This window comes from Pristiophorus japonicus, chromosome 14 (genome assembly GCF_044704955.1).
Source record: "Pristiophorus japonicus isolate sPriJap1 chromosome 14, sPriJap1.hap1, whole genome shotgun sequence".
NCBI lineage: Eukaryota > Metazoa > Chordata > Chondrichthyes > Pristiophoridae > Pristiophorus > Pristiophorus japonicus.
In genome coordinates, this window is record NC_091990.1 from 124,820,394 (window position 1) to 124,845,810 (window position 25,417).

Genomic DNA, 25,417 nt, shown 5'->3' on the forward strand with positions numbered 1-25,417 from the left:
GGAGATAAAAGTCTCTTTAAAAAAAAAAATCTACAAAACCTGGAGAGTACATGAATATTCCTACCAAATATTATCATGGTTTAATCACGACCAAACCTTTCTTGAATATAACTGCTGCTGACAACAGGGGGAAAAGGAGCAAGAACATAACCAGAATGAAGTCCTGATCTACAGTGGAGTGGAGGGAGGTCATTAAAAAAATAAGAACATGAGAACATAAGAAATAGGAGTAGGCCATTTGGCCCCTCGAGTCTGTTCCACCATTCAATAAGTTCATGGCTGATCTGATCCTGGACTCAGCTCCACTGCCGACTCCCCATAACCCTCGACTCCCTTATGGTTCAAAAATCTGTCTATCTCCACCGTAAATGACCCAGCCTCTGGGGTACAGAAATCCAAAGATTCATGACCCTCAGAAGAAATTCCTTATTTCCGTTTTAAATGGGCAACCCCTTATTCTGAAACTATGCCCCCTAGTTCCAGATTTCCCCACGAGGGGAAACATCCTCTCTGCATTTACCCTGTCAAACCCCCTCAGAATCTTATACATTTCAATAAGATCACCTCTCAGGCTTCTAAACTCCAATGGGTATAGGCCCAACCTTTCTTCATATGACAACCCTTTCATTTTGGGAATCAACCTCGTGAACCTTCTCTAAACTGCCTCCAATGCAAGTGTATCCTTCCTTAAATAAGGAGATCAAAACTGTATGCAGTACTCCAGGTATGGTCTTGCCAATGCCCTGTACAGTTGCAGAAGGACTTCCCTACTTTTATACTCCAGCCCCCTTGCAATAACTTTGCCTTCCTAAAGTGAGAAATTAAATCCTTAACGGGACAATGATTTTCCCCATCTGAGATGGTGGATAATCCTATTTGTATGTGGAAATTGATATGCAGAGGGATAGACATTGAGGTTATAACTGGAGAATGGGAGTGGAGACATATTATCACATGTGTCTTATCAAGAGAGCTGAGTGAATACTAAGTGATGCATTGAAATCAGTGCTGCACAGTAGTTGCAGTATGTACGAGGTGTGCACCGATACGGAAAAGGATAAAGGACATCTTCGATTAAAAACCCTAAAACTGAACTTTATTTTTTTCCAGCATATTTTCATTATTCATATTGTTTTGCCATAATTGTATAAAGATAAAATTATATGTCAAAATCATTAGAATACCACTACAGTGGAATCCTGCGATATAGTATAGACCAGGATAAGAAAATAGTTGCTCACAAGCAGACTTCCTTACAACAGAATTGGTTATATCATTAGTACACTGAATATAAGGAGCAAAATTGGGACATGGTAACAAGTTGAATACAACAAAATATTGCCAAGAATTTGCTTGGATTGGGTTATTGAATGCATGTTTGTGCTTCTTTTACAGGATTTTACTTTAACATATTGTCAAAACTTAGGATCACAGTTGAGATTCAAATGAGAACACTTAATAACCTTTTCAGGCCGATGAACAGTTTGCACAAAAATTCATGAGCAGGATGGGACTTAACGGTTTGCAGAATTCAATCCCTTCATTTACACCATTTTAAATGTGCATTTGCACACATTATATGGTAAACACACGTGAACTGGAAGCAACATTTCAGTACACGATGCTTTCAATTTTTGTTTAAAGAATGGCCAGATTTATTTTTTATCCCTCCAAAATCTACCGCGAGCAACGAGGAAAGGATCGAAATGTAATTTTTTGCCAAAAGGTAAAGCTTGTATAAGCAAAACAAAACACATGAAACGACATAAATTTCAATACCGTGTCCCAACTGTAATCCTTAATAAACAGAAATATGTTAAAATAAAACATGTAACAGGCAGCAACTTTATCACTTTCAGAAGGATGATCTAGAAATGAATAAGGAAGATCTCTCTGGTCTCAGCTTTGTTTAAAGAGCTATAAAAAATGGTTTGCAAAGCAATATGCTCCAGCAGAACGGAAATCAGAATTTACAGCCTACGTCAGGACAGTGAGACGGTATCTGAACTTTAGTGCTCTTGGCTTTACACGTAACGATTAGTGACTGTGATCACAGTACAATAATCCTCTCCTCTTACAGTACTCAGCAGAACTCACACTGTTTCCCCTCACCCCCACTCTCTTGTTTTTAATAAAATGCTTAGGAATCTTGCTTAAAAAAAGAAACAAATCTATTTAAAACAGTAAATTTTAACCATTTACTTACAAGCAATCCTTCAAACTGCATGCTAATGTGAAGAGAAATGCTGTTGTGACATCCCTCACTCAATGCATTCTCAAATAGGCGATGCTGATCACATGACCCTCCAGTTGAAGTGTCACATTGCCATACTACAATCCAAGAATTTTATGGATAATGTTTAACACAAATAATTTTTTTTTTTTTTAAAAACAGAAATTTTGCTAATCGTTAGATTTTGTTCTTTTGAACACTCCATTCACTTTGAACACTTGTCTAATTTGGGCTTAGCTGATGTTTCCTTTACTACTTTATATCATTTCTGATTTGCTCATTTTTCCTCCAATAAAATAGCCCCGTGTTGAGGGAAGTTGCTACTCAACGGGTGAAAGATATTAGCCAATTTGGCCTCCAGCAAAATTATGCACCGTAACTTTAAAAGACACCCATTGTATACAGATCAAAACAGTTCCCACTACCTTTGTTTTTTTTTAATTGCTTCAAAATTGCAATAGAGAAAATATCCCCTGCAACATTAGTACATCAGTTGATTCATTAGGGGGGGGGGGGGGAGGCGAAAAAAGAAAGCATCAAACAACTTGCAATTAGACAAAAAACAAACAGCTAAATGGAGAATTGAGCAGCCAAAAAGAAACAGAGCAAATAAAAAAGGAAAGAGAAGCCGCTTGATTTTCTGATGTGTACCTGTTCATGGCATGGTTGCTGTTTTGCTCAGAATGTTGTATTACAAAGTGAATTGATCTTGTGTGGCGGTCAGGCTGAAAGTGGGTAGCAGAGAGGTTGGATGAACACTGTACCAAACAATGGACGGTACATGGTGATGCCATGTCCAGCATTCAGGCTGGGTAATGCCTAAGCAGGTGGTTCTGGACAGCAAAGGATAGTTGGGGACATGGGAACTGTGATGGAAAAAGAATTCTTGGTCTATTTTGTATGGCTGACAACCAAAATCAAAATGGAGGCTGTTGTCTCTTGACTTCCACTTTTAAACTCAATAGTCGGTCTGCGAGTACAAGCATAATGTCGTACGTTTGGAAATCAATGAAGATAAGCTGACTTTGCTGGGACTTTTTGTTTAAAATGAATGCATTGCAAACAAATGTCTTCTTCAATGACTGATGCAGACGTAATTTATAATTTGCGAGCAGGTTTGAAGTACAACCTCCTGGGAAATGTACAAAAGGAAGCCACAATTTCAAGCCATTCCCACCTTTGTCTAGCTTGGTGTAAAATACATCTGTACAAACCCTATCCAAGCAGACAATTTTCAACAAAGACTGCTTCTGCATCAAAGGAGAAGATATCTTGATAATTCAGAGATCCTCTCAGGAAAGCCTTCTATTCATCTATTCTCTTTTAGTGGAGAGAAACAAATAGGAACTCTGATAATACAACATACACCAGAGACCATTCTCTAAGAATATACTGAAAGGAGCTGCAAGAATTATGGAAGCGGTGTTTTTTTTTTTTGAACACAACCCAATTTGTGCACGTTTGATTTTTATACTGAATTGCATCTTGCCAGTCCTTCTGATAATTTTATCTGTATTCACTTTAAATCAGGGTAAGTAGTTTTTAAAGTGATCTAGTAGAGCATTACTTGTACGCCCTCTGAAGTTTTGGGAGAATGTATTCTCCAGTGAACTATTTACCATGTTTCAGAGTTAATTGCTAGACCTGGACTATTCTAACATGCTCAGCAGAGACCATCATTTTGGTTCATAAGTCTGCTAATGTACTGTGAACATGGGAAAGGTGTTGGGAAGAGCCCAAACTGGGCATTCATTTAAAATAAGATTTATTAAATTCAAGACATTGTTTAGCTGGAAGGAAATGTAGGTATTAAATGTTATAATCTATCTATTCAACTTTAATCATGGCTGGCATGGAGTGGGGGGGGGGGGGGTGTGTGGGGGGGTGGAGGACTCAAGGTGACTGCATCAGCAGAATTTGCATTGATAAAATGTGATTGATCAATAAAACGACCAGAGATGGATCATAGATAATAGAAACACAATCAGAAAACTTCTGCACCAGACAGAAAAACTGTACAAACATGGAAAAAGATGATTACATATATTACGAGAACAAAAAAATACATAAAGTTGAGCAAAAATAAAATTTTTGGACTATGCACACGACACCACTGTGAGCCAGTGCTCAGATTGCATTACACGAAGGAAATCTCATACAGCTGAGGTACAGTGTTACAGGTGGCAATCCTCTAGATAGTGAAACTCACCCCAGTTAAGATGGATAATGATCTGCTTTGAAATCATATTTTCTTTGGTTATAATCCAATTACAACATCGAGAGAAAAGAACAAGAGTTAAACACACTAAAGGGCTCGTGACTTAAAAGTTTCTAATTTCCAAAATTGAAACGTAAAATGTGTGTCGATTTCGAATATTGACATTAAAGCAACTTTTACAAAACCTGAAATTATACTTTTCTAATTTGGTGCCTACAGCAGTTAATCTGCACCATACCTCCCCTCTCCCCCACCACCCCACTCCCTCCCCCCATTGTAACAACTCTGACAACTGCTGAATCTTAATTCAACAGTTAACACGAGATCCATTTAAGAAAAAAATTAAACTACAGTCTAAGTTTTATTAGTGATCTGAGAGAGAGAGAGAGATAGAGGTAGAAGAGATGGAGAGAAAAGAGTGAAAGTCAAGAGAAAATTGTAACTATAGTCCAAGTTTCATTAGTGATCTGCAGAAGAGAGACGGAGAGAAAGGAGAATGAAAGAGAAAAAAAAAGACGAAAAAAAGAGAAAAGGAAGAGAAAGAGGGGGTGAGGCAGAGACAGTAAAATAAGATGTATTAAAGCATGAAGGGATAGCCTTTAAACAATGTAGTCTCTTCTATCAGAACAGCAGCATGCAGAAAGTCTACTGAATGCAATTCCGTCTCAATTTGAAATGCGATCCTAAAAGGTATCCCCACTATTCATTTTTTTTTCAGAAACAATTCTTAGAATTTGGGACTCAACCAGGAATTAATCCCCTTTATTCAGCCAATCAAATCGTTGAATGCTAATAACCTATCTATTCACAAGTTAGTAAATCGTTTCTCTTTAAGTCAGGGTCCTGCAGGCATTTATAAAAGTTAAGGTGCATGATTTGAAGCTAACTACACACTTAAAATCTCCTACTAAAGCCCCTTGGTGAAAGCCATCTGATGGGCAGGTTTCATTTGCCACAAAAGGAATTTGGGTTTGTAAAACATCCTGGCAATGCCAAGCACTGCCTTCCAGCTAGCTGATTCCCTGCGTAAAACTAGCTAGGGTGGGGCTGCTTCTCGAAGCTCATTTCGGCAGTGCTCTGGATGAAGTCAAATGGACAGTATTGCTATGGATGGTATTCCAGGATTTTCCATTGATTATGTATATAGAATGTGTATAGAATAGCAAATCTGATATGCGAATGCCTGGCTGCTTTTGGATTATTAGCTCAGTTCACTACTACTGCAATAAATTACAAATTCCTGATCACTATTTCTTTGCCCACATTTGCTTCCCTCTGAACCACATTATCCAAAATGGACACCCTTTTCAAAATGCAAGTGGTGTGTTCTTAACCGATGGGAACCTTGCTTTGAAGAAGTTGCCATTTTGTTTGTTCGAATTCCAGAACATTTTAAACTAGGGGGTGGAAAATTCTGTCTTTACCCAAACGGCTAAGAAACAAAAAGGAGACTCAGATGATTACTAATTAAACCATAAATATTTATAGTAAAAAAAAAGCACAGTACATTTTAATTTTGGCAAGAAAAAGAGCTCAAAAGGAAACTGTCGTCAGAATTCTTTTCCAAGCTAAAGGCTAAGTTTTGCTTGTACTGTTATTTAGGAAATGGAAACTATCTGAAATAACATTCCTGTGGAATACAAAACAGTGACACTATCTGCATTGCACTGCGTAAAAATATAATGTATTTTTTTATACAGTCAAATCATGGTCCGCCTCATCTGTAAAGAAAGTGGTTCTTGCATCAACATTTTCAAAATGGCAACATGAACAGCAAACTCAAGCCGTCCACCAAAGGTGCCGTTAATGCAGATCACGTTTTTGCTGCTCCTTTTAAGTGACACCTTGCCATATTGTGGAATGCCCCAACTAAGGAAACTTAGGTTTATTGTAAAGCATCAGTCTCTAAACAGCTTCCTTTCCTGCATTTACAAGGTGGGAGTTGGAAGAGTCCGTGCCGCCCATGCAGTTTTCGGATAGCTCTGGTGTATATTCCTTGGGGCTTTCATCAAAGTATTCCGCTGTCCTCTCTTTCTCTTGGGAAGAAAGTACCTCCACTATGTGTAGTTTGGTCTGCTCTTCTTTCAGGAAAAGATCCACCATTAATAGCTTTTCTTTAGACATGCGCTCACTGATTTCCTTTGGAATGTCTGGTATCATCCAGTCCACAAAGTCACTCATAAACATAACTAGGTTCTGTAAAGACACAGGAGAGGGGCGGTTAGTAAAACTGTGCTGACGTCAAATTCAGGAATATGGCACAACTCAAGGAGATCTAAGAGAGATAAGAAAATAAGTTTAAACCAAAACACTGGACCTCTTCCTTTAACTTCAGCTCAGACACCAAGTGCTTTGTAATTCCTCAATGCCAAGGTGCTTTATGCACCCCACCCCCAAAAAAAGGTTACTTAGAAAAATTGAACCACTGAAATTAAACTAGTAAATCTCCCTTAGCATTGTTGATGGTAATTGAAGAGGCTATTGGGTATTAAATAAAAAGAGGGAGAATGGGAGGGGCGGAAGTTAAAGAATGAGGTGGGAATTAAAGCGAAAAAAGAGGTACATTGAGAGTTAAACAGCGGGAGAAAGTGTGGTAAGAATGCGGAACGCGCTACCACGGAGTAGTTGAGGTGAACAGCAATCGATGCATTTAAGGGGAAGCTAGATAAACACAAGGGTGAAAAGGGATAGAAGGATATGTTGATAGATGAGGAAGAGTGGGAGCAGGCTCGAGTAGAGCAGAAACATTGGCTGAATGGCCTGTTTCTGTGCTGTAAATTCTATGTAATTCTATCTACATGTAAAATTCTTAGAAGGCTTGACATGGTAGATACAGGGAAGATGTTTCCTCTGGTTGGAGTATTTAGAACCAGGGGTCATAGTCTCAGGATAAGGAGTCGGCCATTAGGACTGAGATGAGAAGTTTTTTCACTCAGAGGGTGGTGAATCACTGGAATTCTTTGTACCTGAGGGCTGTGGATGCTCAGTCATCGAGTATATTCTAGACCGATAGATTGAATTTCGGGCACTAAGTAAATCAAGGGATATGAGAATCGATCAGAAAAGTATAGTTGAGGTAGAATTTTAGCCATGATCTTATTGAATGGCGGAGCAGGCTTGAGGGGTCGTATGGCCTATTCCTGCTCCTATTTATTTTTCTATCCGCATTGTAAGAAAAAAAGAATGGGTTGGGAATTGGGCATTAAAAACAGGGGTGACATTAAAAGGTAAAGAGGAACAGTGGAGTGAGAAGAGACTGGGTGGGCATGGATTGGGTTTGGGGCTAGTGCAGAAGGGCAAAGAGGAGGTAAAAATAGATTGAGAAGAGGGCGAGGTAAACTTGGGAATGATGCATTAAAAAATATCAAAGTGGTTCTGGAAAATTTGATAGCAGTGGGGATATGGGCTGAGAGAAGAGCTTGGAGATTTGAGCGTGTGGTTTGGTCATCAGGCTAGAAACAGCATGGGCTCCCATATTTTAAAAGAGTGTTGATGTGACAGGGTAGTGAGTGGGGCAGGTGTGAAGATCCCATTTGGCGATAGTGGGAGAAAAAAAAAGAGGGAATGTTGCAGAAATTTAGAATAATGGAAAGGTCATTGTCAAAGCAATCCAAAATGAATCCCACTCTCTCCCTGTAGTCCTCAGCTTCAAATATTTATACTATCTATGGTCCCTGCTGTAACCACTCCCTAAGGCAAAGCACTCCATACACCAACAACACTCTGCAGAAAGAAATTTCTCCTCATTCTCTGCATAATAATATTTCCTTATTCACCTTCTCAAAATCCTTCATAATTAAAAACAAAAATCTTCTCAAATTTATTTTTGGCCTTCTCTACCCCAAATGGAAATTGTCCATGTATCTCAAGTCTCTCCTCATAACTATAGTCTTCCAACCCTGGCATCACCCTGATGAACCTATGCTTTACCCTCTTTGGCGTTAACATCCGTTGTATAATGGGGTACCCAAAACGACACAAGCTTTGTGTAAATGCATCGTTACTTGTACTTCATGGTCAGTTTATAAAACTCAAAATACCATCGACTCTCAACGGCATTATTGACCTGCACTTTCAAAAAATTATGCATTTGAACTTCTAGGTCTCCACTGTCTCAGTGTCATTCCATCAAGTGGATACTCCCATTCCTCGATTTCCCTCCCAAAATGCATTAACCCACATTTATTCATATTACTTTGTATCTGCCACCTGCCTGCCCATTCTACTAGCCGCATCTGACTATATAAATATACTGTACATATAAAAATATAGCAACTACTACTCAAATGTAGTATATAACTACAGTTAGAAGGGGGTGGGCAGAAGACACCAACAGAGAATGGGACAGTCAATACTTCAACGTGGGCCCTACATAACTCTGGACAGAAGATAAGGGCGCTGTCTGGCATTTTGGCCAGTAGTTTGAGATGATGCGCACAGTTGCCACACTGGATTGGCCTGCATGCCCGCCCACATGCTGAGGTGTGAGGGGTGAAGTGGGCAGTCTTGTGCCACAGCACCACCAATGGTGGGAGGCCTGCAAAAGCGCAAAGACACACAGCCTTTAACAAAAATGTATTTGGCATCACAGGGAGTATTAGAGATCAGTGATCCAATTAACATTGAAACATCATTGGAGCACCACCTACTCCAGTCACACAGAATAGTTTCAGGTGTAAGGGTAATAGCCACCTGTGGACATTTTTATGCGAATGGCCATGGGAATATTTATAGAGGATTTTTCCAATGAAGCGCACAGCTCATGTACTGATCTTAATAGGTTACAGATTTTAAATCATGGAAAACTTTCAAAAACACTAGTTGCAATGATATACATCTCCCCCCCATACCCGCCGCCCCCCCCCCCCCAGCTTTAATCACGTTATTCCCATCTTTCCATCATCCTGGGCTAGCTGCTCTTTCCATTATGGAAGGAGTGCTTGTAGGTATCGTCCATTCTCTGGAGGACCAACACTGAGCTAACAGGAGTAGTGCTTCAAACCACTTACTTGGAAAATGATGACAAAAGCCAGTCTGGCTGCTAAGACAGACCAGAATTCCTTTGACCGATCATATGGCTGAGAAGACCATGGAGGTTCTCTGTAGTCTTTGTACCTAAGATGACAGGTTTTGAAATGTCAAATACTGAACAGTGGAATCCTAAAAATGTGAGTGTTGAGAACATTACTGCAACTGAGAATAGTGGTTATAAGCAAAGATATATAACAACATATTTAAGGGACATTGTAATTTGATTAATAAGGAACTTACTTACATCTGATTTAAATGCGCGTAAATCGTCCTGCATGTATTTTCCTAGCTGCAGCTTAAGTAGAAATTCCAATAAAGAACACAGTACAAAATTGAGGAGGTTGGAGGAGAAGGGCGGAAGAAGAGTGACTGTTTTCCTTATTATTGTACTTAAAAAATTAAAATGTTTTTAAGGAAATTAATCCATATGTATTGTGTCATCTACATTTGAATCTAATTTAAAAATATCACTTTCTTTGAACTCTGCACCCATGTCTTACACTGGTGTAGTCAGAATGTGCGACTTTTATATCAGGTAGGGTGCACTGACATCAAACAAATAACTGCATCAGCCTCTTTTGATTCCGTAATCTGGATTAAAGGTTAGATGTTTCATTAACTTCTAATCAGTTGAGAGTGTGGTAACATTGACTAGCTTTATCTGTTGTCCATCCCCAGTTGTCCTGACAGTGGTGGTGAGCCTTCCATTACTGACTGCCTTGCTAGGCCACTTCAGAGAGCATTAAGAGCGGATAATTTAAAATAATGAACTATGTACTGTAGACAGGAGTTGCAGATAGACTAGACTAGATAGGGGTGCAAGATGTCCTACCATAAAGACCATTAGTGAACCAATTTTTAATGATAAAATAGTTTTTAAATATGTTCCAACCTACAAATTACCAGATTTATTAAATTCAATTTCACAACTTGCCCATTAGTTACTAGTCCAATATCATAACCACTATACAGACACGCACTGTTCCATAGAAATAACCAAAACAGTCAGCGAAGTGATCATTAAAAAAAAAAAGGAAAGACTTGGATCGCGCCTTTCACGACCACCGGACCTCTCACTGCGCTTTACAGCCAATGAAGTACTATTGTAAAGTGGGAAACGCAGCAGTCAACTTCCAAACAGCAAACTTCCACAAACTGCACTGTGATAATGATCAGATAATTTGTTTTTTTTTTAAAGTGATGTTGATTGAGGAGTAAGTATTGGCCAGGACACCGGGGATAACTCCCCTGCTCTTCTTCGAACTAGTGTCATGGGATCTTTTATGTCCACCTGAGAGTGCAGACCGGGGCCTCAGTTTAACTTCTTATCTGAAAGACCGCACCTCCGAAAGTGCAGTGCTCCCTCAGCACTGCACTGGAGTGTCAGCCTAGATTTTTGTGCTCAAGTCCCTGGAGTGGGACTTGAACCCACAAAACCCTGTGACTCAGAGGCAAGAGTGCTACTCACTGAGCAACAGCTGACACTGATCATGAACTGAGGTTTGAGCTGTTTTGATTGCGTTTGCCAAACACATCGTCAATATCTAAAGCAAGTGTCTTTGGCCAATGGGGTCGGGGTTTATATAGAAAAGAGATGGTTCAGATTGATGCGAATAAAAGTAATGAATATTTCTTTAACTTTGCTTTATTACATTCAATTTTAGAAATGTGTCGGAACTGAGTTTCTAGCTATGAAATGACAGAAAATTGCAAAGGAAAGAGGTTCAAGTAAAAGAGAGAGTCTACCTGCAGATCTCAACCTTGTATCCAAGCGCCATTGGTTCAAGTGGCTCCGATCCTGCCTCCAAGTGGCTGACGTTGAAGTAGGACAGTGTGTTATTGGTGAACCCGTTCAATGTGCCATCTGGACTGTACAAGTACATGAAGACTAGGCGTGGAATGAAGTCGGAAGTGAAAGAGATCACAAATGCCTGGACAATGGAAATGGACAATTGAACTTGGATGTTTTGGCAACTTATGACCAAATAAAAAGGCAAATGAAAACTGAATGAATGAAAAAAGACCGCCAAAAAAACCCTCAAAGTTCATAAACCAGGTAATAAATTAACAAAATGGCCGAGAATACTTAAACCTAGATTGTCAATCTAGACCATCCAAACACATTCCACAGGTCAATTACATAGAAGCCACAACACAATAATAGGCCATTCGATCCAACCAGTCCGTGTCGGTGTTTACATAAGAAATAAGAGCAGAAGTAGGTCATTTGGCCCCTTGAGCCTGCTCCGCCATTCAATAAGATCATGGCTGATCTGATCTTGGCCTCAACCCCACTTCCTGCCCGCTCCCCATAACCCTAAACTCCCCTTCCACACACCACCCTGTTCACATATTCCTTCAACCTATTTTTCTTCATCCACCTATCCAATCTAATCTGCAATGTTGACACAGTTTCTGCTTCAACCCAACACCCTGTAAGTGAGTTCCACATTCTCAGAACTCTGTGTAAAGAAGTTTCTCCTGCCCTCTGTTCTGAATCTCTTACATTTAATCCTGGCTCCTCGTTCATGGCCCCTCTACTGCTGGTAATGGTCTGCTTCCATTTTAAACACTTCTATCAGGTTGCCCTGCATGATTCTAATGAGTGTGTCAATTTTTCAAGTCCTTTTGCATGTCTTCCAGTATCCCAGTAGATCCGAGTGGTACCCTCACCGAGGGATTAATGCCTTGCATGGAGACATTAAATCAATTGCATCATGTAGAAAATGTAGGTGGAATCTGACCCAATTTTGAAGCTAATTTACAGAGTAGCAGAGGGATGGCAAAATGCTTTGCAGCATGATACGAGGGTGTAGATGGTGTTCTCTACTATTTAGCCATTTGCAAGGGAGCTGCTTGTTATTCTGTATCAAAAGAAAATATATTTTTCCCTCAGTTTCGTATAAATTCTGTGTACAATGACATTCTGGACAACCTCTGTCCGTGTATACTACACATTGTGTATACTACAAGTTTCCTCGGACAGGTGGGTTCCTCTCTCTCTCCCCAAAATGAAGAACAACTTCTATTCAAATGATTCAATCCGTCTCCCACATCCACAGGTCAAAGCAACAGACGAGATTGTCTGGGTTAAGGAATCAATGTACGTTTCCCCACAGTTGACTAACTCAAGTTAATTAAATGTCCGGAATATGCAGCAAGCACTGAGCCTCCCAACAGGATGCGATGTTGAAATACAGCGTTCAAACCATTCACACATTGCAGCCCAAGATATTGTAGCTGCAATGCTTCAGTTGGCATTTTGTGGCCACCACAGTGAAAGGCTTCAAAATCACACACAACTGTTGCAGGTTTTGCCTCTACATTCAAATTCCATCTCAAATTATGTGCATGCTATGTAGTCTTTATAGGGAATTGATTTAAGGAAAAAAAAAATGTTTGGTATGAAAGAGGCAACCAAAGTTTCTGGAGGCAGCTTGAGGAAATATAGAAGCAGCTTGGAGGCCAGAACAGAGAGAGCAAGGCCAAAAAATGAATAAATAAATGGGGTCCAAGGATGGAGAGTTGATAGCTGTTGAATTGACTTAGGAAAGACATGAACCAATTGATTGAAGAATCCAAAATACTAAGATTTTCGATACTATGCAGGGAAAAGAGACCCTAATGTGGTATTTCAGCCACAGATCTAGAGGGCTAGAGGTTGTTTGGACTGAGGATTTGTGACCAACAAAAGTGGATGGAGTCAAATAATGAGTGGAGAAGGTAACAGCTAAGAAGGAAAGAATGGGGAGATATGAAATTGGCTAGAGCCCTGGAGCTGACCCGAGTTAATTAAAAAAGTGAGCCAGAGAATGAGCCATCAGCTACAGCACTGCGGAGACTTGAGAAGAAATGAGATAGCCAGAAGAATGGCATTTAAAAATTAATTCGCAGTCTATGAGCCAAAACTGATGAGGCCACATTTATTGGCCATCCCCAATTGCCCCGAGACGATGATAGGAACCACTTCACTGGGACTTTTGCATTTAAACTGGAGACATATCTAGGCCAATCCACACAAGGGTGATGGGCTCCATTCTCTGATGGACACAAGTGAACCAGTTGGGTTTTTACAACATTATTCTAGCAGCTTTCATGGTCATTTTCTGGTGCAAGCCACAAATGACCAGATTTATGGAATTTAGTTTCACAGTTTTCCATGGTGGGATTTGAAGTCATGGACTCTGGGATTCTAGCCCAGTGCCATAACCACTAGGGTATCAAAACCTACAAACTTTTCTACCAAAACTAACTTGTTTAAAAGTGAAAGAGTCAGTGTTCCTGGAAGAGGAGAACACAGCCCTTTTAATTTCTTTGAAATAATCAAAAGGGATAAAAGGAATGGAAATAATCTTCTGGAGTAAGGATGTGGTGAGTGAAGAAAGAGGAGTAAAGAGAGAGGGGAGCGGAGAGAGAGAAAAAAAAGAGAGGGTAAAACGACAACCAAAAAAAGGGGTTAAATTCGTAAACGCACCATGTTATCTGAACTGATGGCAAATTATTCAATTGCAAATGGGAGGTTTAGCAAGCAAGGAGACATGGGGGCTGAAATCGAGGGTCTCAAAGAGACCCTTTAGTGCCCGTTTGCAGCGGCCATTCCTAAAAATCGAATGGCCGCCGCTTTGGTGTCAACAGGCCGACCCGACCTAAATTCAGGTTGGGGATTTTTTGGCCTGGACCCCATCCCACCCAAATGATTGCACTGCCAATATTAAACAATAAAAAAATTACCAACCATTTTCAGCTGAATCCCTCGATCCTACGCTGTTCGCTGCCCCCGACAGGTTTCTCTGTCAGTGCACCATCTCCGCACTGAATGCGGTCCGGCAGTGTGGCCGCCCTTAAAGAAGAGGGCCCAATGCCACGACCACAATGCAAACATTTTTGTCGGCTGACTTCCCGATCGGCCGGCAAAATACTGCCCCTGGGTTCGGTCGGGCCACATATGGGTAGCCTGGCGTCCCCCTCTTGGGTGCCAGGCCGCTGGTCCGGCCAAAACCCTCCCTGGTGGTTCAATGGCCAAAGCTAAAAAAAAAAACACGATAGAATCTCTCCCCTTTAACGGAGGGGATAGAGCGTGGTGAGAGACACGCCCTGTGACATCACCACGACTCCATTGCTGATTGACAGTGGCAAAGGCCCCAACCGACCCATTTTCAGCCAGTCAGCCTGGCTTTGAGTCTAAGGCCCATCCCCATTATGATCCATTCCCTGTAGGACTTTGAAAATTTTAAAGTCCTTAAAATGATCTACTTACCGTACCAGGAGTTCCAGTGGTAAGTACCACTCCAAAACTCATGTGCCAGCTTTCTGGTGCACCTGAATTTCGACCCCACGTTATTTTCTTACTGGTGGAATTATTATCTTTATAGGAAATAAATGTGGCTTGGTGCAGAATTGTAACAAAAGCAAAACTTTGCAAGTTAGAACTATTTCAATAAAGACTTATTAAGAGAGACAAAGGAATTTTATATGAACAGATTAATGCGTATATATATATTATATATAATATATATATATATATATATATACACGCACAGCATGATTTCAACCCATGTTTTGAAATGGTCTCATTATGATATAAATAGGATATTCATACATTAAGTAAACACATCCATAATTGTAACTATTAAGAGTGCAAGTGTCTGTCTCGGGGTACCCGATTTCTTTCTATCCGCTTTACCTTATACAAATTGTTGTCCCTGTAGTTCTGGAGAAATGAGTGGACGACACTTCAGATAATCAGTGTAAAGGGTTTAACAAGTAATCTAATCCCTCTACATCAGAAGCAACTTTTAACACAGTGTGGAGGCTGGGTCATTGGATATAATTAAGGTGAAGATAGATAGATTTTTGAGCGATAAGGAAATAAAGAGTTATGGGGAGTGGGCAGGGAGTGGAGCTGAGCCCAAGATCAGATCAGCCATGATCTTATTAAATGATGGAACAGGCTCGAGGGGCAAATGCCCAACTTCTGCTCCTATTTCTTATGTTCTCACCCCATGGGCCCAAGTTTCCACATGATTTGCGCCTGATTTTTTTTTTTTTAGGAGCAACTGGTGGAGAACGGACTATCTTAGAAATCGCAATTCTCCACATTTTTTTTTCTGCAGTTCTAGTCAGGTAGAACAGTTCTACTTTGGAACAGAATTTTTTCTTCAAAAGGGTCCGGCCACTGTCGCCTGATTTCAAAGTTTCCACAGTGAAAACGTACTCCAAACTAAAGTAGAATAGAGCCAGTGAAGATTTTTGTGGAACTGAAAAAACCTGTTCTACACATTAAAAAATCAGGCCCAGGTTACAAATTAGGCGTCCAGAACGAGGTGGGGGGGGGGGAAGGGAACTCATTAAATTCTACAATAAATCCTCATTTATACTTCTACAAATAAATCCAACCTGAATAAACATTTATAAGCCAAGAAAAGATTAAATAAACCATCTTCCTACCTGCAGCCGTTCGTGCCGCTGAGGGGGAGAGGGGGAGAGAGAGAGAGAGAGAGAGAGAGAGAGAGAGAGAGAGAGAGAGAGAGAGAGAGAGAGAGAGAGAGAGAGAGAGAGAGAGAGAGAGGGGGAGGTCAAGTCGGATCGGATCCAGTCCGGGAGCGGGAGTCGGGTTCAGTGGGGGGGGGGGGGGGCGGGGCGGGAGCGTGGGTCGGGTGGGGTCAGTCGGGGGGGGGTGGGGCAGGAGCGCGGGTCGGGTCGGGGGAGCGGGTGTCGGGTCTGGTCCGGAGGCGGGGGGGGGGTGGAGCGGGTGTTGGGTCTGGTCGGGGGCAGGGGGGGGGGGGGGAGGGGAGCAGGAGCTGGCCGTGGGAGAAGCCTTATTCACGCAGCCCCAGTGAGGCCATTCGGCCAGGGCTAGGGGCTGCGTGCTTCGGGCCCCTCCCACACAGTTCGGCGCCTGGAGCTACTGCACTTGCGTGCCCACTGTAGCGCGCATGTGCAGAGGTCCCGGCACTGTTTTCAGCGCAGGGACCTGGCTCCGCCCCCCCCCCCCACAGCTCGTGCTGGCTGCGCCGAGGGCCAGCGGACCTGCAAGTAGGTGGAGAATACCGAGGATTTTTTTAGGCGCCGTTTTAGGCGCGAAAAATGGGCGCCCAGCTCGGAGGGGCGGCCGTTTTTTTTCTTGTGGAAACTTGGGCCCCATAATTCTGGACTTCCTTATCCTTCAAAAATCTGTCAATCTCCACCTTAACTATATTCAATGACCCAGCCTCCTCAGCTCTCTGGGATAGAGAATTCCAAAGATTCACAACCCTTAGAAGAAATTCCTCCTCATCTCCGTTTTAAATGGGCGACACCTTTTCTTAAACTATGCCCCCTAGTTCTAGATTTCCCCCAGGAGTGGAAACATCCTCTCTGCATCTACCTTGTCAAGCCCCCTCAGTATTTTATATATTTCAATAAGATCTCCTCTCATTCTTCTAAACTCCAATTAATATAGGCCCAACCTGCTCAACCTTTCTTCATATGACAACCCCTTCACCTCAGGAATCAACCTCGTGAACCTTCTCTGAACTGCCTCCAATGCAAGTATATCCCTCCTTAAAATAAGTAGGTGACTTAGTAAAATAGACAATGAAAAAAAATGAGCAGATTGATGCAGTCAGTATTAATATGGCATTGCATGATTTTAACCCAATGTTATAAAAACATATAATTATGGTACAGGTATGATATAGTTATGCATTAAATAAATATCCATAATTTTAAATATCAAGTACAAATAGGTCTGTGCACTTCAACTTGCGCAAGTTCTGTGTCCATATTTCTGGAGAAATGAGTGGATAGCATATCAGATAACTAGTGTAAAAAGTTTGACAAGTAACTATTCTCACCACATAAATGTATTTAAATCTCTATCTTTGGCTGGAACTACTTCAATGTTGAATCAGACAGAGCAACATCTGCTGCATGTGCTTACTGCAGAGATATCTTAAGTATCATATTAAACAGGAGACCTAAAAATGGTCGACATGTTTAAATTAGCCAGATGATTTATCGCACCAAAAGAAAAGTACTTGAATTCCCCTGAGGCAACATGATTAAGTATTCCTCATCAGGTTTCTGTGTTTTTATTGATTCAGACTAATCCACTTAACATCCAGCAAGAACTATTTGGAGTTTGTGCAATGCAAGTGCCCTTGCAATGTCACTGATTCATTTGACGAGCTGATGAGATCCATGGAAAGTGAATAACTCGTGATATTTTACAGTGTCAGCTGTGGCTCAGTGGGTAGCTCACTCTCCTTGGAGCCAGAAGATTGTGGGTTCAAGTCCCACTCCAGGAACTTGAGCATATAAAAAAAAAAAAAATCTAGGCTAACACTCTACTGCAGTGCAGTGCTGAAAGAGCAATGTCGGAGGTGCCATTTTTCAGATGAGACGTTAAATCAAGGCCCCGTCTGCTCTCTCAGGTGGACATAAGAGATCCTATGGCACTACTTCGAAGAGGAGCAGAGGAGTTATCCCTGGTGTCCAGGCCAATATTTATCCCTCAATCAACATAACCAAAAAAAACACAGATTATCTGGTCCTTCTCAGATTGCTGTTTGTGGGACTTTGCTTGTGTGAGAATTGGTTGCTGCGTTTCCGACATCATCATCATAGGCAGTCCCTCGGAATCAAGGAAGACTTGCTTCCACTAAAAATGAGTCCTTAGATGGCTGAACAGTCCAATAAGAGAACCACAGCCCCCGTCACAGGTGGGACAGATAGTCGTTGAGGGTAAGGGTGGGTGGGACAGGTTTGCCGCATGCGCGTTCCGCTGCCTGCGCTTGATTTTTTGCATGCTCTCGACGATGAGACTTGAGGTGCTCAGTGCCCTCCAGATGCACTTCCTCTACTTAGGGCGGTCTTTGGCCAGGGACTCCCAAGTTTCAATTGGGATGTTGTACTTTATCAGGGAGGGTTTGAGGGTGTCATTGTAATGTTTCCTCTGCCCACCTTTGGCTCGTTTGCCATGAAGGAATTCAGAGTGCTTGCTTTGGGAGTCTCGTGTCTTGCATGCGAACAATGTGGCCTGCCCAGTGGAGCTGATCAAGTATCAGTGCCTCAATGCTGGGGATGTTGGCCTGGTCGAAGACACTAACGTTGCCCTCCCAGGGGATTTGTAGGATCTTACGGAGACATCGTGGTATTTCTCCAGTGACTTGGTGTCTACTGTACATGGTCCATGTCTCTGAGCCAGACAGCAGGGCAGGTATTACTACAACCCTGTAGACCATGAGCTTGGTGGTAGATTTAAAGGGAGGGCCTGGTCTTCGAATACTCTTTTCCTCAGATGGCCGAAGGCTGGACTGGCGCACTGGAGGCGGTGTTGAATCTCTGTCAATTTCTGCTCTTGTTGATAAAAGGATCCCGAGTTATGGAAAATGGTCCACGTTTACCAGGCCACAACATGGATCTTGATGACGATAGTGACTACACTCCAAAAGCACCTCATTGGCGTAAAGTGCTTTGAGACTTCCGGTGGTCGTGAAAGGCGCTATATAAATCCAAGGGCTCAATTTTTGGCACCATTCTGTGCTGTTTTTTTGGAGCAAATAAAATCTGCAAGTTTCGCCAAAGTTTCTATGCCATTATAAACTACTTATGGCCGATTTTTTTTTAGTTCCCGGTTTTTTGACGTCACTGGGGTTGCCGGCTGCGCCATTTCTGGCCATTTAAACAAGTTTGGCCAACTAGGATGTTTTCAAAAATGGCGCAGTGCATCGTTCTGAGAAACTTTACGTGAACTTAAGAAAATTGGCGCAGAAGAGAGAGTTCCACGGCCGGATAGGAGCAGTGGGGTGGGGAATGGGGGCATTCGGCCCGGGATAGCAACAGCAACAGGGTTCTACAATTGCTTATATGTTTCACTTTGCAGCCTCAGCCCTTCAGTATGTCCCTCGTTACCCTGGCTGTCATGTATTCAACCAGCATTGTAACCCATGTATAAACTGACCTAAGTTGTACACTGTGAGAACAATGACCACTAGGCGGGAGACACTCCTAACCTGGACCTTCAGGTACAAAAGGGGAAGCTCCACCCACCTTCATCACTTGAGTGCTAAGGAATAAAGGACAGGTCACAGACTGACCTTCTCTCAAGCATAGGCCTCGTGTGCATTTATACTGTGTAGTAAGGACGTATCAATGGCGACAAGAAACTGGGATTTAAACCACGCGAGCATGGCCACTAGCAGAACAGACAAGAGGTACTGTGTTAAGGAATGGTTGGCACAGAGATTCAACATTGTTAAAGCAGCACACAGTTCTCCAGGCAGACAAGGGCAATCGGGCATGCCCCAACATGTAGTCGAACCCAGAGGGGGAGTTCGACAGAGACAATGGCAGGTTGAACGGCGATTCACGCCTTTGCAAGGGACAATGTGGCCAGTAATGGGGCCATCAACACCTGTTAATGGCGCATTCAAGGACAGTCACAGGGGCAGTCAGGGACGATCGACTGGCAAGGGACCTTTTGTTTCCAACAGCAGCTCATGTTGGAGACGTGGAGGCACACATTCAGCCGGAGTTTGCAGAGATGAGCAAAATATCTGCAGAAATGAACGCTGGGGGAAATCGCTGGAAGCTGAAGTTCAGCGAGTTCATGTGGAGCACATATACAGTTCATACACCAGGACGCCACCGATAATGATGAAAGTGCTCCTCAATGGCATCCCAGTATCAATGGAGCTAGACACGGGGGCCAGTCAGTCCCTGATGGGTATCAAACAGTTCGAAAAGTTGTGGGCGTCCAAGACCAGGCGGCCAAAATTATCGTCGATTGACGCACAGCTACGGACTTACACAAAGCAGATCATTCCGGTGCTCGGCAGCGCCACTGTAGTCGTGACCCACAAAGATTCGGAGAACAGGTTGCCACTCTGGATTGTCCCAGGGGACGGTCCCGCGCTACTGGGGAGGAGTTGGCTTGCTGTCATGAATTGAAAATGGGGCGATGTCAACGCAATTTCCTCTGTGGAGCGAGTATTATGCTCACAGATCCTGGACAAATTTGACTCATTATTTCAACCCGGCATTGGCACTTTCATGGGGGCCAAGGTAGTGATTCACATAAACCCGGACGCCAGGTCAGTACACCACAAGGCCAGAGCGGTGCCGTACGTGATGCGGGAAAAGATAGAAGGTGAATTGGACCGCCTTCTGAGGGAAGGCATCATCTTGTCAGTCGAATTCAGTGACTGGGCGAGCCCGATCGTGCCGGTGCTCAAGGCGGATGGGTCGGTCAGGATGTGGTGATTACAAGGCCACCATCAATCGGGTGTCACTCCAAGACCAGTACACCTTACCGAGAGCGGAGGACCTCTTTGCGAAGCTATCCGGTGGCAAACTTTTTTCAAAATTGGACCTGACCTCAGCTTACATGACCTAGGAGCTGCAAGTGAGTCGAAGAAGCTGACCACCATCACGACACACAAGGGGTTGTTTGAGTACAACAGATGTCCGTTTGGGATTCGCTCGGCTGCCGCGATCTTCTAACGAAATATGAAAAGCCTCCTCAAGTCGATTCCAAGGACGGTGGTTTTTCAGGACGACATCCTCATCACGGGTTGCAATACTGAAGAACACCTCACAACCTGGAGGAGGTGCTACGCAGACTGAACCGGGTAGGGCTGGGACTGAAAAAGGCGAAGTGCATCTTCTTAGCTCCAGAGGTAGAATTCCTGGGGACGGGATCAGCCCTACTGCGTCCAAGACGGAAGCGATCCAGAGAGCACCCAGACCCCGTAACACTACGGAGCTGCATTCGTTCCTGGGGCTCCCGAACTATTTTGGTAACTTTCTTCCCAAATTGAGCACGCTGCTAGAGCCGCTACACGTGCTCTTACGCAAAGGTCGTGAATGGGTCTGGGGGGACAGCCAGGAAAGGGCTTTTAATACAGCACGCAATTTGTTCTGTTCCAACACTCTGTTAACACTATACGACCCATGTAAGAAACTTGTATTAACGTGCGATGCGTCATCCTATGGTGTAGGGCGTGTGTTGCAGCATGTCAATGTCAAGGGTCAGTTACAGCCGGTAGCTTATGCCTCCAGAAGTCTGTCCCAGGCAGAAAGGGGTTACGGGATGGTAGAAAAGGAGGCGCTCATGTGTGTATATGCTGTAAAGAAAATGCACCAGTACCTGTTTGGCAGGAAATTTGAGCTGGAGACAGATCACAAACCCCTAACGTCCCTTTTGGCTGACAAGGCCATAAATGCAAACGCATCGGCCCGATACAGAGGTGGGCACTAACGTTAGCCGCCTATGACTATACAATTCGGCACAGACCGGGCACTGAAAACTGCGCCGATGCACTCAGCAGGCTCCCACTAGCCACCACTGAAGGGGCTACCGAGCATGCTGCTGAGATGGTCATGGCTGTTGAAGCTTTCGGAAGTGAAGGCTCACCCGTGACAGCCCGTCAGATTAAAGTCTGGACAAATAGAGACCCGCTATTGTCTCTAGTCAAGAAATGTGTCCTGAATGGGGACTGGGCAGCCACGTACAGGGCATGCCTTGAGGAATTTAAACCATTTCACAGGCGCAGGGATGAACTCTCGATTCAGGCCGATTGCCTACTGTGGGGAAACCGCGTAGTCATGCCCCAGATGGGCAGAGAGGTGTTCATCAGAGAACTCCACAACGAGCACCCGGGCATTGTCATGATGAAAGCAATTGCCAGGTCACACGTTTGGTGGCCAGGGATAGACGCAGATCTGGAACTTTGTGTTCGCTGGTGCAACACGTGTGCCCAGCTGGGCAATGCGCCCAGGGAAGCCCTCCCTTAGCCCCTGGCTATGGCCCGCCAAGCCTTGGTCACACATCCATGTGACTACGCAGGTCCTTTCATGGGAAAAATGTTTTTGGTTGTCGTAGACGCCTACTCCAAATGGATCGTGTGAGACATTTTAAATTCAAGCACATCCTCTGCCACGTTAGAAAGTCTACAGGCAATGTTCGCCGCCCACGGTCTACCGCACGTCTTGGTCAGCGACAATGGCCCGTGCTTCACAAGCACTGAATTTCAGGACTTCATGGCAGGCAATGGAATTAACCATGTCAGAATGGCACTGTTCAAGCCGGCCTCAAATAGCCAGGCAGAATAAGCAGTGCAGATAATCAAACAGGAGATGCTCAGAATCCAAGGGGGTTCCCTGCAAATCATCACGCCTCCTGTTGGCCTATAGATCCCGACCACACTCGCTCACAGGGATTCCATCCGCAGAGCTGCTAATGAAAAGGACGCTCAAAACCCGGCTATCCCCGATACACCCCACCATGAAAGAAATTGTCGAGAGCAGGCGCCAGCCACAATATGACTACCATGACAGGAATGCGAGGGCGCGATGTATTGATGTAAATTATCCTGTTTTTGTCCTCAACTACGCTGCAGGGCCCAAATGACTCACAGGCACTGTGAATGCCAAAGAGGGAAATAGGATTCTGGTAGTTAAACTTACCAATGGACAAATCTGCCGCAAGCACGTGGATCAAACAAAAAGGAGGTTCAGCAACTCCACAGAAGAAGCAGAGGAAGAACACGATGTAGAGTTCACTCCACCACAGGTGACCGAACACCAGAACCAAAGGGAGGAGAGCCCAATCACTGTGGGCAGTCTGGATAGGCCTGAGGCACCGCAAACAGCAGACACTCAGGCTGGCGTCCAACAACCGGAGCCCCAACTCAAGCGCTCTACAAGAGAGCGTAAACCATCAGAGAGACTCAACCTGTGATCCCAATAAGACTTTGGGGGGGGGGGGGGGGGGAGGTGATGTCATGTATTCAACCAGCATTGTAACCCATGTATAATCTGACCTAAGTTGTACATTGTGAGAACAATGACCACTAGGTGGGAGACACTCCTAACCTGGACCTTCAGGTACAAAAGGGGAAGCTCCACCCACCTTCCTGCACTTGAGTGCTAAGGAATAAAGGACAGGTCACAGACTGACCTTCTCTCAAGCATGGGCCTCGTGTGCATTTATACTGTATAGTAAGGACCTATCACTGGTAACCTCAGTTTTTCGGCGCAGACCTCAAGCTCCATCCACAGAGCTTAAGTTCCCTGCACACCACTCCAGAATGAAAGTTTATTCCGGCAAAACCTGTAACTTCTTTTTTGGGCCACTAAAAAAAAATTGGATGTACCTTCACAACCGCGCCAAAAATCAGCAATGTGGAAAATTGGCTCCCAAGTCTTTCTTTCATTTACCAGGGGGTTAAGAGAAGCAAAGAGTTTCTTCATGTACAATGTGTAACAAAATCAAAAAGCCATGTGTGAGAAGGGATTAGTGGCTTTGTCATGCATAATGGGGAGGGGAAATTCTCCCTCCACTTCCCCTTGAGAATTTCTTGTTGAATTTAGATCAAGAATCAGCTGAAGAAAAGAAAGCAAGGGTGTGTGGAGCCAATTTGGCATAAAAGGGAGGTAATTAATTAGTGCGGTGCTACAGGAATCAGCACTGGCCATTGTGCTTTGCAATCTACATACATACTTGGAAATGGGAATAGAAGCAAAACTATCCATTCCGGGAAGTATTGCAACAATGGCGAGCAGGCTGATCAAACACAGCAGGACGTGGACATAATAGAGACCTGGATTGATGAGCGGCAAATGTTATTTAATGCGGACAAAGGCCAAATCATGAGATTGGGAATGAGAGTACGAGCGAACATGCATTTATATAGTACCTTTCAGACCCTCAGGACATCACAAAGCGCTTTACAGCTGATGAAGTACTTTTTGAAGTATAGTCACTATTGTAACACAAGAAATGCAGCAGCCAATTTGTACACAGCAAGCTCGCACAAACAGCAATGATTTAATGACCAAATGATCTCTTTCATAATGCTGGTTGAGGGATAAATATTGGCCATGACACCAGTGAGAATTCCCTTGCTCTTCTTCGAATAGTGCAGAGAGATCTTTTACAATCTCCCAAGGGGACACACAAGGGCCTCAATTTAACCTCTCATCTGAAAAAGGGCACCTCCGACACTGCAGCACACCCTTAGCACTGTGCTGGATTGTCAGGTTAGTCTCTGGAGTGGGATTTTCACCCACAACTTTCTGACTCAGAGGCGAGAGTGCAACCAACTGAGCTAATAATAAACAGTGGCAGTGCACTTGAAACAGCAAAGGCTATGGGCCCCTACAACATCCCAGTTGTTGTGCTGAAGACTTGAGCTCCAGAACTAGCCGTGCCTCTAGCCAAGCTGTTCCAGTACAGCTACAACACTGGCATCTATTGAACAATTTGGAAAACTGCCCAGGTATGTTCTGTCCACAAAAAGCAGGACAAATCCAATCTGGCCAATTACCGCCCCATCAGTCTACTCTCAATTATCAGCAAAGTGATGGAAGGTGTCGTTGACAGTGCTATCAAGCGGCACTTACTCACCAATAATCTGCTCACCGATGCTCAGTTAGGGTTCCTCCAGAAACACCCAGCTCCAGGCCTTTGTCCAAATATGGAAAAAAGAGCTGAATTCCAAAGGTGAGGCGAGAGTGACTGCCCTTGACATCAAGGCAACATTTGACTGAGTGTGGCATCAAGGAGCCCTAGTAAAAGTCAATGGGAATCAGGGGGAAAATTCTCCACTTCTTGGAGTCATACCTAGCACAAAGGAAGATGGTTGTGGTGGTTGGTGGTCAATCATCACAGCCCTAGGACATCGCTGCAGGAGTTCCTCAGGGCCGTGTCCTAGGCCCAACCATCTTCAGCTGCTTCATCATGGACTTTCCCTCCATCATAAGGTCAGAAGTGGGGATGTTCGCTGATGATTACACTGTTCAGTGTCATTCGCAACTCCTCAGGATAATGGAGCAGTCCATGTCTACATGCAGCAAGACCTGGACAACATTCAGGCTTGGGTTGATGTGGCAATTAACATTCGTGCCACACAAGTGCCAGGCAATGACGATCTCCCAATAAGCGAGAGTCT

General features: G+C 43.5%; 1 protein-coding gene across 1 annotated transcript in view; it reads right to left on the reverse strand.

Moving 5' to 3' along the window:
• Positions 1 to 4,708: 4,708 nt before the first annotated feature.
• Positions 4,709 to 25,417, reverse strand: part of ano1a (anoctamin 1, calcium activated chloride channel a) — a 379,673-nt gene continuing 358,964 nt past the window's right edge. Inside the window, exons 24-26 of the mRNA XM_070899592.1 lie at positions 11,229 to 11,413; positions 9,461 to 9,566; positions 4,709 to 6,647 (exon numbers count right to left, since the gene is read on the reverse strand). Coding sequence (XP_070755693.1) covers positions 6,357 to 6,647; positions 9,461 to 9,566; positions 11,229 to 11,413 — 582 coding nt within the window. The 3' untranslated portion in view covers positions 4,709 to 6,356. The remainder of the gene's footprint in view (positions 6,648 to 9,460; positions 9,567 to 11,228; positions 11,414 to 25,417) is intronic.